General features: G+C 40.0%; 1 protein-coding gene across 3 annotated transcripts in view; it reads left to right on the top strand.

Annotated features, from left to right (window-relative positions):
• The window catches only part of SETD3 (SET domain containing 3, actin N3(tau)-histidine methyltransferase), a 62,081-nt gene that overhangs the window by 31,567 nt on the left and 14,427 nt on the right, over positions 1–16,087 (top strand). For all 3 annotated transcript variants that reach the window (XM_066188773.1, XM_066188774.1, XM_066188775.1), the window contains one exon: positions 15,360–15,418. In XM_066188773.1, the coding sequence (XP_066044870.1) occupies positions 15,360–15,418 (59 nt within the window). The remainder of the gene's footprint in view (positions 1–15,359; positions 15,419–16,087) is intronic.

Raw genomic sequence — 16,087 nt, 5'->3', positions numbered from 1 at the left:
GTAAGTGAATGTTGATGTGTTGTTCTCAAGGTATTGTTCAATGTACAAACATCCAAAGCTTTTTGTGGCACAATCTGTAAAAAAAAAAGCTATGTCTCCATGTACTGAATCTCCCCAAATGTGTGATCTAGAGACATTCTGTTTGGCCATGGGTGAGGTCAGAAAACACAAGGCAATTCTACTCTCCTTTAGTGTTACCAGAGCTCCAAAGGTTTTCTGTCAACTCTTTTAATTCAACAAAAAGTTACATTATTTTGTGTAGCTGTTTGGTGTTTTAAGAACTGAGTACGTGTCAAACACAAATTCAGTTTACAGTGTATAAGGAGCATAGGGATACATTTTGAAAACTGAAGTAATTGAAAATGATAGGTGAAAGCCAAATCAGATGGACAAGGGAATAAGCTAGAAAAAATGGCTTTAATATCAAAATGGAACTGAATTCTTCCTTCCAGGTGTCACAATTCAGGAAATGATAGTTCAGCCAACTCTTTTCTTTCTGTGTCCTATCCTAGACTGCCAGTCCGCACTTGGCCTTCCAGCCTTCACTTAGTTTCTCAAAATATGCAGCCTGATCAAACAGAGTTTCTAAATGTTGTGCCTTAGATAATTGTTTTCACCCTATAAAGGTCTACTGTTTTTAACAAGTTATTAGCAGAATATTGTGGAACATTATCCAATTCTTCCTAGCTGCTATTCTTGCTCTTGCAGTTCTTTTCAGAACTGAATCATCTGAATCAGCTGAACTATCGCTATGACCAGTTTCATCATTTTCACTGACTAATCCTGCACTAGTAATATTATATGAGAGGTTATGTGACTGCAACATTAATTAAAAAAAAAACCCCAACAACTAAAACCTGGAATGCAGAATGGTCAGAAAACTAGGTGGGGTTTTTTTGTTCTCCTGACAAATGCTTTTATTGCTTGTCTTGTGTTCTTGTTATATATATCCTGTTTTATAGCTGTTGTTTCACATTGTTGAACATGAGCATGAAGGTAGATCAGGTAGGATTCATTTGCTTTATTTACTTTCCTTTGTAGAATGAGAGGTAATAAATATTAGTTAAATTTTATGTGGTTTCTGGTTGTTTGGTGCCTTACTTCAGCACTGCCATGTAACCGCAATTTCAGCTGAATGTTTCTTTACTACCATTCAGCAAATACTACTGTTCACATTAGAAAGTCAAATCAATTCAGTTGGCTCGAGTAATGCCAACTGTGTGTATTGGGCAGCTATTATTAGTGTTTTTGATGAAAACTTATGGAAAAGTCAAATTTTTGATTTCTGTTTCTGCTCTCAAAAATAAGAGCTTGTAATATATGAAATGGTGGAGGAAAAAAGTTCATAGAGAAAAAATAGAAGTCTCTTTGTTCCCCAAACAAAGTACCATTTTCCTTATTCATAAAAACTGAAATTAATTTTAGTATCAGCTTGCATGTACTCATATCATTTTGTGAACAAAATTGACCCACAAAATACTAATGCTAAAGGTAATTCATGAGCAGATGGAAAAGGGAAGAAACAGCGAAAGAAAAATTTGTCGTATGAATGAAAGAAGCAAAGTGAACCCACTTATCTATGAAAGGCGGTGTACTCTGCAAGCTTGATGAAATGAAGGGTTTTTAGATTTTGGTATACCATCATTTCATTCAGTACTACTACTGCTTTAGTGTTTTCGTGAAATCTGTCCTGTGTGACCAGGGTTTTCATATTGCTTTCAGTATGCAGACTAATATTTTTAAAGTAAAAATACCTTTTAAAGTGTATTTTTTAAGTACAAATCCATTTTTTGTAATACAAAAAGCTTAAAATTATGTTTACTTTATTGATAGTTGTTCTACTGCAGGAATTAATGCTAACATCATCTTGAAATAAAAGCTAGGGTTTTTTACTATTTTATGATACTGAAAAAGGGGCTACTTTGTGCAGGCAAAATATCTTGATTTCAGCATTTTTAGTCTACAAAATATTTCTAATGGCAGGGGGTATAAAAGGGTTAACAAGTCCTGTCTTCAAATGCTTATTTTTCTTTCCAAATAGGATCGCTAGACTGCTTTTAAAATAATTTGGCTTCTGATAGGTGTGCAGTTTCAAACATGGTTTGAGAAGTGCTGCTCTATTTTATTTCCATAGCTTCTCCATAAGGGTGACTGCTGCAGTTCTGACTCTTTCTCAAAGTGCTTAGTCTGGCTACACATGAAGAATGGGCAGATTTATGAATTTCACAGCTGTTGCGAGCTAAACTGTAGTCTGGTTTGATAAGCAGAAACAGGTGGGATGTTGAGCAGGCAAAAATAAACCCTTGAGCATGTTAGCCAGGCTCTATAAACCACACTGACACCTCTCTAAACACATGTAATTTGATAACTAAGAACCAGTTAAAAGTTGTTGCAGATGTACTTTAACGGTGCATTTGGCCTCTGCATTGGTATCAAAATACAGGGAATGGTCAAAAGACAACTTTAATTGCTGCAGACTTGTAGTTTGCAAGATTTTTTGTTTATAGTTTGTTCCAAAGAGAAATTCTGTAAGCTGCAGGGTTTTCTCTTCTCAGGAGAAGAGAAAGGAAGGTATGTCTGTGGCTTCTTTAACATTTATGAGTACTGTAAGCCTGCAGAACTGTGAACAAAGCCCAAATATTTATGGCTTAATGTTAAAGATTTTTTGTCCACTGAAATGTGGTATAATAGACACAAGAGGGAGCCATATAGTTTACAGACTCACAGTGAGATTATATTCCTAAGAAAATACAGCCAAGTTTGAAGTTTTTTAAAAAGAGTATGCAGTGGTCTTTGTGTTTGATTTTCAGGTGCATCTCTATGCCTGTTTGTAGTCAGCTGCAGAGAAGTTTCTGTGAATCAAAACAAGAAATGAAGACAAAGAATGCACTTAGAGAAGGTGGAAGTGTCCAAACTATTTACATTTTGAACATGATGGGTTTGAAGCAGTGTTGTATCTTCTCCCCAGCTGTAGTAAAAGCTGTTACTACCTGCCTAAATCAAAAGACAGTTTTATGATAACTTTAGTTGAGTTTTAAAATCTTTTAAGTGGTAAGTCTAAAACCAGCAGAGCTCAGTAGCTGACCACAGCTTTTGCCATGGCTGTATGCATTCAGTGGCACTCTGTGAGTAAGTAGTGTCTGTATATCACTGCCTCTCATGTGCTGGAAAAAACACCAGTTTTGTGGGACTGTCCAGGATGGCAGTTTGGCATTGACTTAGACAGTGTTTTCTGCCTGTGGTCTTTGGACCACTGAGGGACCACATCCTGAAGAGAACCAGCAAGTTATCTGTCTGAAAAGAAAAAACCAACCAACCAACCAAACTGAACCTCAACCAATATGGTTGACATTGTAGTGTGCCTCTGCTAGAAGGTTGCCTGATCAGGAGGAAGGAAGAAGTGAATGGGGCCTTCTACAGATAGCTGAAAATAGCCTCATATTTGCAGGGCCTGGTCCTCATGGGGGACTTCACTCTAGTATCTGTTAAAGGAACAACGCAGCAGGGCATAAGCAGTCCAGGGGGTTTGTGGAGAGCTTCCTCCCTGAAGCAACAGAGGGGCCAAGAAGGAGAGGTGCTACTTGCATTCATGGACCTCATACAAAAAAGGAAGGGTTTGTTGGAGATGCAGAGGTTGAAGACAGCCTTGGCTGTAGTTGAGGTGGTGGATATCAGGATCCTGAGAGGAGGAAGCAGTGCAGACAGCAAGGTCACAGTGCTGCTCTTCAGGAGAGAAGTATTGGCTACTTAATGGATCTCTTTTGAAGAGTCCCAGGGGATAAGGTTTTGGAGAGAAGAAGGATCCACGAAAGAAAACATGGTTAATATTGGTAGATCACCTCCTCTAAGTTCAGGAGCAGTTCATCCCAAAAGCAGGAAGTCAGCCAAAAGTGCTAGGAGGCCTTCACAAATCGACAAGGCACACCTGACAAAAACTCAGACATTAAAAGGAAGCATAGAGAAAGTGAAAGCAGGGACAGGTAACCTGGAAGGAATGTGGAGACATTGTCCAATCATCCAGGGGTGTGGTTAGGAAAGCTAAAGCCCAGCAGTAATTGCATCTTGCAAGGGATATCAAGGCTGACCAAAAGGGTTTCTATATGTACATAGGTGACCAAAGGAGGACCAGGGCAAATGTGGGCCTCCTGCTGCATGGAGTGGGGGACCATGACATAGAACATGTAAAAATCTGGGGTATCAAATGCCTGCCTTTGCTGGTGAGACTGGCCTTCAGTAGTTCCAAGTGCAAGGATGCCATCCAGAGGTGCCTGGACAAGTTTGAGAAGTGGGCTCTTGGGAGCCTCATAAAGTTCAACAGGGGAAAGTGCAAGGTGCTGCACATGTGTTGGGGCTACCCATGCTATCAATACAGCTGTGGGTTGAAGGGATTGAGAACAGCCCTACAGAGATGGACTTTGGGAGTGCTGGTGGATGAGCCAGCAATGTGTGCTTGCAGCTCAGAAAGCCAGTTGTACGCTGGGCTGCATCAAAAGCAGTGTGGCCAGCAGGTTGAGAGAGGGGATTCATGCTCTGCTCTGATGAGACCCCACCTCGAGTACTGCGCCCAGCTCTGGGGTCCCCAGCACAGGAAGGACATGGAGAGATTCCAGAGGATGGCCACAGAAATAATCAAAGGGCTGAGGCACCTCTCCTGTGAGGAAATGCTGAGAGAGCTGACCTTGTTCATCCTGGCAGAGAGAAGGCTCCAGGGAGGCTTTAAAGCAGCCTTTCTGTAGTTAAAAGGGCGTGAGAAAGATGGTGACCTACAGGGCTTGTTGCAAGAGGATCGGGGTAGTGGTTTTAAACTAATTGATTTAGACTAGATCTGAGGAAGGCATTTTTTACAGTACGAGTGGTGAAACACTGGCACAGGTTGCCCAGAGAGGTTGTCGATGCCCTGTTCCTTGGCACATTCCAGGTCAGCTTGGGTGGGGCTCTGACCAGCCATGATCTAGTTGAAGATGTTTCTGTTCATCATAGTGAGGAGTTGGACTAGGTGACCCTTAAAGGTCCTTTCCAATGCAAACTCAATGACTCTCAGTGATCTTAGAGTGATCATGATGATTGGGAGACATTTCTGAGGACTGGAAGAAAGCAAATGTCACTCCTATCCTCAGGAGAGAAAGATGACCCAGGGGAACTACAAGCCTGTGAGCTTCACTTCAGTTTCTGGTAAGGTGCCATCCAGTGGGACTTTGATAGCCTGGAATAATGGGCTGCCAACTGATGTTTAGCAAGAAGTGCAAAGTCCTGCACTTGGAGTGAAATAATTCCATTATTATGTTGGGGGGCAAGCTGAGCACAGCCAGCAATATGTCTTTGCATCAAAAAGGTGTAATGGCATCCCAGTTGCATTAGGATTGTTGGCAGCATGTTAAAAGAGATGATCCTTCTCCTCTCCTCAGCACTGGTGAGACCAGTCTCAGACTACTGTCCAATGCTGGGCTCTCCAGTACCAGAGAGATCAGTTTAGTTCTAAAATTCTAACTGAATGGAGAAAGCAAAGTCACCTATTTAAGTAACATTTAAGCAAGCAAACTTCTTTTCTTTGACAGTTTTATGTTTCTTTGCAAAGTTAATGAGCAAATACTTGCTAGTGCTTTCTTTTCCTTCTATCAAGCTACTCTTACTCAAGAAGGCAGAAGCTGCCCCATGAGTCACAGTCTTTTTAATTTTTTTTAATAGAATCTCTTTGGTAGAAGTTGTTAATAATTTTTAAGTATTATCTGTAGTCTAGTCTGCTTCCAGCATTTCATAGAAACACTGTCAAACAGTTTTCAGACTAGGGTGCATTGACATCTGGACACTGTGAAAGTGTTGTTGTAGTCCTGTTGTGAATATAAGCTTTGCAGTAATCAATCCAAAGATATTTTGATATGTTTGTGTGCAATACTGGACAGAGAACTTAATTTGCTGGACGCTGTAATCCCTTTCGATCAGATACTAAATTTCATATATTATTCATTTAAAATTTGACTAATTGATTTATGTGAATAAAATTCTAAAATTCAGTCATTAGCTGTTAGGGATTGGAATTTCATTTTAGTTCAGATGTTTAACACTTCAAGTTCTAGATTTCAAAAAAATGTTATAGCATCTTTAAAATCTGATATCATGTGTGACTCTGCAAAATTGGATATATTAGGTGAGATTTCACATCTCTAGCATAATTTTTACACCAATTTTTGAAGTTGTGATGATGCTTTATGACTTATGCTGCTCTTGCATTATTTTTCTCTGTTGTTTTTAATCTGTCCAATTCCAATAAGCGTATGATTTTCCAGGTCAGCGTGAAGTAGAACATCTGGTGTCTCTCTGTACTTGGCTTGAAGACACCACCATTTAACTTTTGTGTGCTAAATGATATTTGAGTTAAATGCAGACAAGTATACTGTCTTTAAAAATACCTTATTGAAGTAATCAGAAGGTGTTTATTATTTTTAAGTTGATGTAATAAAGAATATTTTAATGCTTGCGAAGAGTTCAACCAATATGCAGTCAAAAGCAAATGTATTTGAAACAGAATTCAGTTTTGTTTCTGTACCAGGTAGGATTCTTGGTTTTTTTCCCTGCTTGATTTATACTCATTGGCATAGCAGTCAAATAGCTTTTTTCAGAAATTATGTCAGCAACACTGTGAAAAATGGGTGGAGGAAAGATGGCACAGTAGTAAACCCTATAAAATCTTTCCCTTTTGTTTACTTGTCTACTATGCATGTCACCTTAAGGAGAGATTTAAAATTGCATTGAGTGGGCAGTTGCAAAGGTAAAAATAGAGTTGCTATCTAATTTGTTTTGTCTGGATTTCAATGCCCAAGTTGTTCTTCTTGATCAATAATAAATAAATAGGCAATTAATAATGAAATATATTTATGCTTTTCTGTGTTTTTCTTCTCGGTGAAGGCCAAAATATTGTATTAATCTGTTTTGCTGGCAGCAGATTGAAGATTGACAGTATGCTTGTACTGTACCACTTAGTGTATCTACAGTAAGGTGGTTTAGACTTTGCAGACATGTGCCAAATTCCTGATTTTTGTGTCACTTCTGGTGTATCCCACCCCCGGCTATGATGACAGGAACAGCAGATCCTGGAGCTTTGTTGGGCCGTTCCTGTGGCTGCCCCTCTCCGTGGCAGAAGCAGCTCCAGGCTTTGCTGGGTTGTGTCTGTCCGAGTCAGGCAGATGAAGAGCTCAAGTCCTTGCGTGGGTGGGAGGTTCTGCTGCCTTCTTCCCCCATTCCTTCCTTGCCTTCCACAGGAACACGGCGACAGCTCTGGGCTTTCAGCCAGCCGGACACAGGAGGAGGTGTTTGGCTGTTCAGGCAGCGTTTGCTCCTCAAACAGCTGTTCCCTATCTCCTCCAAGGAAAAGGTGGCAGGCCATATGGAGGCATCCTGTGGTCCAGATTCAGACGACGGGCACCAGTTGGACTGTTCTGGCCTAGATCGAAATACAGGCATGTCCTGCTTGGTGTCTGCTATTTCTCACAGTCAAAATGATTCAGAGTTGGAGGACAGACAGGATAAAACATACCTTTCATTTTGGATATAGATGTTATCTTTCATTGTACAGACATTGTTAAGATCTAATCAGCGGGTTTTAATTTATTTCATATTCTGAATGGATTCTGCTACAGTGGCCTAAACGCCTGCTTTCCTCTAGAGGAGCAGAGATGTACTTCAAAGCTTATGTGCCAGTGCAAAACAAAATTTGTTTCTGCATAGTTTAAGCCACATTTGGGAGGAATAATACATTCTCTTGTTAGTAGTATGGGCTTTTAAGGCATTTTTTTGAAGATGGGGTTCTCAGTCACTCTCCTGGTTGAGAATGCAGATAAGCATCTCTTTTTACAGCCAATAGATTGGAGACAGTTTTTTGTTTGCTTTTCCGTTAGTAGCCTTTTTTTTTTTTAGCTGAGTTGCACTTTGTGGGACATTTGAGTCTATCCCCAGGGATGTTGTCTGTGTCTTTTGTGGAAGTGAGTGCCTCAGCAGACATCAGGAGATCATCATGCACTTACAAGTATACTTTCTCATATAAAGTTTGTACTTATTGTGCAGATTTAATATTTTTCCTGATATAACAGCAGTTACAAATGTTCCATAAATTTAAAATATTATAACAAGCTGATGTTTCTTAGAGCGGAATGCTCAAAGGATGTATTCTTTAAGCACTGCAAAATTATACAGGGTACTTATCTTTGTTAAAATTAGTAATTTAACTAAATTACAAAGTGGATTATCCTCTTCAGTCAGACCCAATGCTAATACTCCACACAGTAGGACATTGATATGTTGCTAAGTAAACCAAAGTTTATTTTCTTGTACTATTGTTTGAATGTGGGTTGAAGAGGAAATGGTAAGTTTTTAGTTTTGGATGTGTACCTCTAGTTCCAGGGCTTACCATGGCCTGTGGAAGCTTGGTTATGAGGTGATCGTGTTCCAGGCTTCCACCTAAGTGGCTCCTGGTGGATTTACTGGAAAACTTGAGTAATTGATTCACGGGTAACAAAACTTTGGCCATACTGCATAATATTAATGCTTGTTAGCAAATTCTTTGGTTGAGGAGTGATTGTGAATCAGAAATACTGTTTCTGTCCTTTCAAAGCAGTTCACTTCAGGGTTTCCATCACAGCTTTTTTTTTTTTTTTTTTTTTTTTTTTTTTTTTTTTTTTTTGGTGGCTTGTGATTCACCTAATTGTGGAGTTCACTAGTAGTAGAGTTGTGGGATGAATTTGTGCATGAACATAGTGCCTGTGTGCTGTCTAAACAGAATAATAAAGTATCCTGAGTTGGAAGGGATCAACAAGGATCATCAAAGTCCAGCTCCTGAAATTAGCAAGGTAAAATGTTTCCTGAAATGAAAAATACTTAAGGTAGACTTTGTACCTTGGAAAGAGCCTATAGAGTAAATGATGTGTCATGGTATGCAAGCATAGACCCTTGCAAAGAAGCTGGGTTTTGTAGCTATCTTACTGTACCTGTGTGAATGAAATACTGCAGAATGGACCTATAAATCTAAGGCTCAACATGAACAGTAAACTCGTATTTTGCAAGGAGATTTACCACAGAAGATAATGGAGCTCATGTGTCTTTCTGTTATATGAACTGCTTCGGAAGGCACTTGGGAGGTTGTCTCATTGCAAAACACCTCTAATCTCAGCCCAGCTTTTCACACTTCAGCCCTTAATGGGGCTGCACTCAGCTCTAAGTGGTTTTGTGAAAATACAAAAAAAGGTATAGAAAACTTGGTCACTTATTTAAATGCTGTATTTGAGTGTCTTCTGTTTTGGGAAAGATTAGTATTTCAGAATTGTGTATGTATTCATACACAAATACAGAATTAGTAATATTCTGAAATGGAGTAAGAAGTCGATGTTAAGGAGTCCATGGCTGTCGTGCCTCTATTTAAAAAAAGAAATGGCACAGGATTGGAACAGGGGTACTCAGTTGCAGTCAGTTCAGAGTTGTTTCTGTGTACTCTGTCTACCAAACAGTAACATCCATGTTGCATGTGAAGTGGGTTGTCAGTCCTTCAGACTCTTGAGTTAATAGTTAAGGGTTTTAGTTGTGTGTTGTGCCACTGCTATCTCATTAACAAATAACAATTTTTGCAGGTAGAAGGTACAGAAAAGGGGATTGCGCAGTTAAATTCCATTGCACCAGAAGGATTCATTCCACTTTGCTTCCGCTGCATGAATCCCCTAACAGTCTGGAACAGTGCTTTCTTGTACATATTGGCAGAAAAAAAAAATTGCTGACATAATTAAGTGAGAATATTGTTGAGACTTAAGTTTCAGTCCTGTGGTACCTCCTTTTTTATATGATTCATTCTATTAGGTTTTGCAAGGTAGCATTTTTTTTTCTGTTAGGAAAGTCATATAACAGCACAAGTTTGTGAATGTTACTCCTAGCACTTCATGAATTGGGCTGTTTCGAAATTGCATAGTATGCCTCCGTAGTTATAAACTGTTGTCACAAAGTAAAATAATCTTTGGCTTTGTCTCCTGTCCTGTACAGTGAACTGGCTTCCCTCATTAGGTTTGGCAGCATATGTCCAATGGAAAAAGTGAATTCTTGTTTCCCTGTAGATCACTAGGATCCTCCAGTCTGAATTCTTTATTTTACTTAGCTTTAGGGCAGTTAAAGCCTCAGCAGCTCCACAGAGAGGAGTTTCTCTTCAAGGCTGCTGCTTCAAAGGATTTCCAGAGCTGGGAAAGGGACAGTAACCAGCAAATGCTGACAGATCTTCCTGCTTCTGGCCCTGAATATGTGTGTGTTTGTGTTTTTGTACACCTACACATTGGCCTGAAACCATCAAATAGCATCCACTAAGGCTCATAACTAAATCTCCCCATGTTAATGAGTGCAGTGAAAAGGGAGAAGGATCTGCAAAGAAGAGGAGGAAAATATTGTTTGGTCAAAAGCAACTAACCCTTGGGCTTTATGTTCAAAGGAATGAAAGTTAACAAGGTGGAAGCTTAAAGTGGTTTTGGCTTTAACTGTTTCAAGCACCCTGAGTGTTTCGGGGGCTCTGAAGGGAGTGCAGTGGTGGCCTCAGTATACTCTTAGCACTAGCTATGATCATTTCCTGGGGTAGAAGTGGAGCTGTTTCCTCTTGAATGGGCATACAAGAGGTTTCTGAGATTATTGAAACCTGATTTAGTGATATCAATGCCGTGATTGCCCACAACTTTGTCTTGGACTTGTGAGTACTTGAAATAGTTGTCAGAGGAGTCCAACCATCTCTTTGTCTACAAACTCAGGAAACCAACAAAAACAAGGATTTTTTACAAACCTTTTTTGGCTATGTATTACAGGGTAATACATAGCCAAAAAATAACATACATAGCCAAATGTAGTAAATGGGTCCAATGATCAGTTTGTCTCAGCTTAGAGGCGGTGTCTTAAAAAAAGCCCCTAGCTTTGATCACATCTAGTGATTATAATAATTTTTTCTTACTTGGATTATACAAGGGTTAATAGCACAAAGGAATACACTGGGCAATATGACTTCACATAAAAATACATCAGGTCTTTTCAAGAAATCTAGTAGTGTAGATGTGAACAAATTTAGCACTAAGTAAACTTTAATTTTTCCTTCTACTCAGACATTGTATTGTGTGTTACAGTAATTGGACTTGTTCTTTGCATCACTTGGTAAACAAGCAAATGATGAGCCAATTTTAATGGAAATTCCCCATTAAGATTAGAAGCCCTGATAAATGAGCTTTAGCATTTTGTGATTGAATAGGGAAAAGGGTTACTGTCTTCAGAAGTCGGGCCACTCTGACAGGACATGAATGCCCCTAGGCTGGAAAGCAGAGTGAAGGTTGTGATGGCTTCTTAGCTGGAAGGGCACCACCTATTCTCCACTGCAGCCTTCAAATGAAACAAGCCCACAAAGTGGGAGTCCTTTAGCATCTACTTTTTGGAACTTGAGAATCATTACCTTGTGATGTCCATCTAAAAGTGTGATGGAGAAATTAAAAACACAGAGGCCCCTGTGGCACATCAGGAGTGTTGCTTGTTTGTGAGGCATTAAACATGAGACATTAACCTCTGGATATTACTGCTTCACAGAAAGAGAAAAAATGTTTGGAAGTTTCCTTTTTTTTTTTTTTTTTTTTTTTTTTTTTTTTTTTTTTTTTTTTTTCTTCCCCCCACCCCCCCTTCCTCTGATTGCCATACTGAGTAACTGGCTTCTAGTCTGATAGTGTTTTAGGTGACTAGAATAACAGTCTGTCTCTTTCCACAGTGGCTGCAGACAATCTGGCAGCAATCACTGTTACTTTTTAATATTTCTGGTTATTTTGAGATATCCTCCAAATGTCTCAAAGAAGGCTTGGAACACTGAAGGGGAAAAAGCATTTTTTTATTCTTTTTTTTTTTTAGGAATAGCAGCATCAGGAGGAAAATGAAATTCAGCATGCCACTATTTGTTTTTGCAGTGGTCATCACCCTGATTGCCAGCTCTGACAATATTTTCACAGAAAGGGTAACGAAATAGATGGTATTTGTTCTTTATAATAACTCTTTCAGTAGAATGTCAGGACCTGCATCTAAATGAATATATTCACATTTTCATGTTCCCATTTTTTATTTAAAGCTTCCCCTCCCAACTTTCTGAAACTACTTCATACAGACTTGGTAAGTTAAAATTAGGGTTCATGTAGTGGATAATGTCACATTTGAAAGCTAATCTGTAGAGACCTAGCTGCATGAACCTGTAAAAGCTAGATCTGATTTTTTTACGTATTAAGTGTTTGTTTAGTTTAAATATGTCTGTATCTTTTTTGAGCAGTCTGAGCAATTTGCATGCTATGCAGCAGTCATCTTCTATACTTTATTAAATATCTGTCAATTATAAATATCAAGGTTTTACATTAATGTCAAGATAGTACATCAAAAATTCATGGAATATGTGACTTTTTTCAAGGGTATTTAATACTTAATGCATTTGTGTCATTTTTCTTTCTAGATATATTGACAGGTTTTATTAAGTGTTTGTTAGGGAGATTTCATTTTTACCAAGGGACTATAAAGAGAAGCTGCATACTAAATCAAATTCTTAATCAGAATATTGTTCTTTTTTGTGTGTCTTCAGATTCTTGTAATCTATAGGGTTTTTAAGTTGCATAGTAAAATAGACCAAATCAGAAATCTAACATGATCAAATATGCTGACGTATCTTAACTTTTAAAGAGCTACTAGAATATTGTACCATGGAATGTTATAAATATGGTAATTACATATACTGGGATTTTATTGTGCCCTGGGTCTTTTAAGACGGTATATTTTGTCCTTTATTGTAATTTACCAGTGATTTTATGTGAACTACATCTAGATGGGTGTCCACATAGGGGCACTCCCGAAGTTTCACAGATTTACAAATGGGGAGGGTGACAGACCATTTGGCAGCATCCAGGATCTTTGCCCCACGGGTTTGGTGTTCAGGTTGGCTGTTAAAGGGGGCTGCCTGTGTGAAATGAGCAATTGATCTCCCTGCGATCCACTGATCTAATACACGTTTCCCACAGAGAGGACAATGCCACATGTGCGTATCTGGCATCCTATGCTTATTTGCTCCAAGTTCGGGTCGAGGCTGTAAGCTGGTGCTCCCAGAATGGGGTGTGGGCTGGAACTGGACACAGGGGCTGTAGCAGTCGCTTTTTGGCTGTTGAGCCCCCGCAGTGTCTGCGATGCTTTTTTCACTTCCAGTGCATTATGACCACAGTCATTCTTACCCTTGGAAAAACAGCGTGTTCTGCTAAAAGCTGCTTTTCGAGGGCCAGGAGGAAAGCAGGAGAGAACAGACGGGTGTTTCCCGGGGTCTGTCTCCTGCCGGACCCCGCTGGGCCGGGCCGTTTGCTCACTGCAGGTGCGCTGTGCAGCGCGGGCTCGGCCGTGCTGGGGCCGCCCGGTTCCGTGCCCTGCCCGCGGGCCGGGCGGCGAGAGCGGAGCGGAGCGGAGCGGAGCAGTGCGCGGCGGCGCCGGCAGGGGGCAGTGCCGGCCCGCGCGGCCAGCGGTGTGAGGGCCCGGCCGGGGCGCCGCGGGCGGCGGGGCCGGGGGGCCGGGCACGGGCCGCGGGGAGCGCCCGGGAGCTCCGGCTGCGTGCCGGATGCCGGCGGTAAACTCGAGGCGCGCAGTGAGACCCGACTCCTCGCACCGATCGCCACGGACTGGAGGGAAAACTTGAGGGGCTGATAACTCGCAGTGTTGGTGCTGTCTTTCCCTGCTTAATTTATCAAGCTGCTGCGAAATACGTTAGTAACACGAGCAATAAGAGTTGAAATTAGATTGTCGTAAATGAAAACTGTAGGGAGGTTTTTTGTTTGTAATAATTAATTCCGGCTGAAGGCTGAGTTTCTGCGTTCATTTCTTGCCTCGGGTCTGGACTGTCCAGCGGGGAAGGTGCCTCCTGAAATGTCTCGTTTTGGGTCTTGGTCCTGGGTTTGTGCTGAATGTTTTTGTGAGAGGAAACAACTGTACAATGTGCAGCTACACTTAAATTCGAAGGGATTTGTTATGCAATGACGGTGCCATCGATGTGAGTGAAAATCATACGGAAAAAAAATTACTAAAAGTAAGGGGAGAGACAGGAGGCACTGGAATTGTTAACTTCAGTCGTGTTCCGGAGAAAGCCCATCGGAAGGGTTAACCGGAGGGGCTGAGGGAGAGCAGCCACCTGGGACCTCACACCCAATTGGCAGTCTTTTGTAATATATAATTTGCCTAAAATTGCGCGCTGAGCACAAGCTTTTGTTTTCTAATTGATTTACGGTTTGAGCCACTTTTACCTCATCCCCTACTGTCCTGCACACAGTGCCAGCAAGTACATTACAGTGAGAAATGATAAATTACCACGCACTTGTGATGCTAATGCATCAAGAGTAAAAAACTGCGTACTACATGGAGCTTCATGCATTAAAAGCATCGCAAAGATAGAGCCATGCAAAAAATCATTTGTATCTTCTGAAATAACCGTTTGATCATTTGCTTCAATTCGTCTCAGAGACCTAATTGAACCTGAAGATTAAAATTCATGCTACTATGGCTTTCCATTTGTGAATTGCAGCAAAGTTCTAAAGAGAATGTGTGAATGTGGGCTTAAAGCTACCTGTATTTTCGAGACTTTAAATAAGTTAGTTAATCAGAAAAATAACGGGTATCAGAGCTTCTTAAAGCTTTTAGAAATTAAATGTTTGCTTGTTAATGAGAACTGCAGCATGCATTCTCAAATGACACGGCTTCACTTTTAGATAAGAGAGTGTGTAGATGGGTTAATGTAGATACTGCCTAATCAGTCTTTGTCACCAAAGCTATTTAAATATTTAAATCTGCTTTTGTTTCAGAGGTGTAGTGCAACTTCTACTTAATAACACTGTTACAGGTACCAAGGAAGAATTGAGAATCTTGTATAATATTTCTTGCATTTGTGAAATACCTTACTGTTATCACAGAGGAGAGGAAAATGTGGAAGTTGGTGAAAGCTAATGTACACTTACTGTCTGATTTCTTTCCCCCACTGTGCATTGAGGGCTGGATTGTGTTTTACCTTCACATACTCAGTCCACCTTAAATTTTTTTTTTTATTATTTTTATACAATGTCTGTGGGTTCCAGTCTTGAAATATGAAGAAACAGATTTATGGCGGCTGCTGGGCACAACAAATTAAGTTGACAGTGATGTATGAGAGCATAATAGCATGATGATCCCTCTGTAGCGCGGCTGGACGCCTCCTGCTTCATTTGGCTCTTGTTAGGATCTGTTAGGCAGCTAAATAATGAAATTCTGCTGACTGATTTCTGATTTCTCTTTTCTTCCTCTTTTCACCTTTTTATGCAACTTACGTTTTGCAGACCCATCCTAATGCCAGCAAACTGCCCTTAAAGGATTCTTTCACCTATGATGACTACAGGTTGGTCTGTCTTTTAATTATTTTTTTTTCTTTGTTTCTTTTCTGGTTTTACTATGGTAAACGATGGGGCCCAGGAATTCTTCATTGTTGGGAAAGCCCTATTGTTACTGAAATGTTAATTGTAGGATTTGATACTAATACAGTTTCTTAATGAAGAAGAAAGTGAAATAAATATGCAGATTTTAATTGTTACAAAGCAGTAGTCATTCATTATAAGCAGTTAGTTTAGCCAACTGGCACACATAGTCAGATTACTAAGGTTATTCCTTGTTTCTTAAGAAAATAATTCAGTTGATGTGGCAGGAGTTTTAGGGTTCGGGGAAATTTTTAAAATTTCTTTCTTTTTTCATAAAAGGTTTTACCAGCACCTACTAGCAAAAGTTAATATCTAGAGCTGCTGCTGTTGAACAGGAGAGCTGGAGAACGGAAGTTGTACACATGAAGCATGAGTGTCACTTGGAGGTGCTATAAAGGGTGACAGAACTAAGATAAAAAGAATAATAATTAAGATAATGAGAACTTTAATTCTGTTAAATGATTAAAATAGCATGAATAAAAGGCATTCATGAGGGATTTTCTAGCCTAGTTGTACATGTGGGTAAGGCTATGAAAATGGGATTTCCAAAGCACGCCTCCTTCACTTTAAAGGGTCACTGACAAACGCACCAA

Source organism: Chamaea fasciata, unplaced genomic scaffold (genome assembly GCF_029207755.1).
Source record: "Chamaea fasciata isolate MVZ Bird 193981 ecotype frontalis unplaced genomic scaffold, bChaFas1.0.hap1 SCAF_7, whole genome shotgun sequence".
Lineage (NCBI taxonomy): Eukaryota > Metazoa > Chordata > Aves > Passeriformes > Sylviidae > Chamaea > Chamaea fasciata.
The sequence above is the reverse complement of the archived record's forward strand: the minus strand, read 5'-3'. Positions and strand labels throughout refer to the sequence as shown.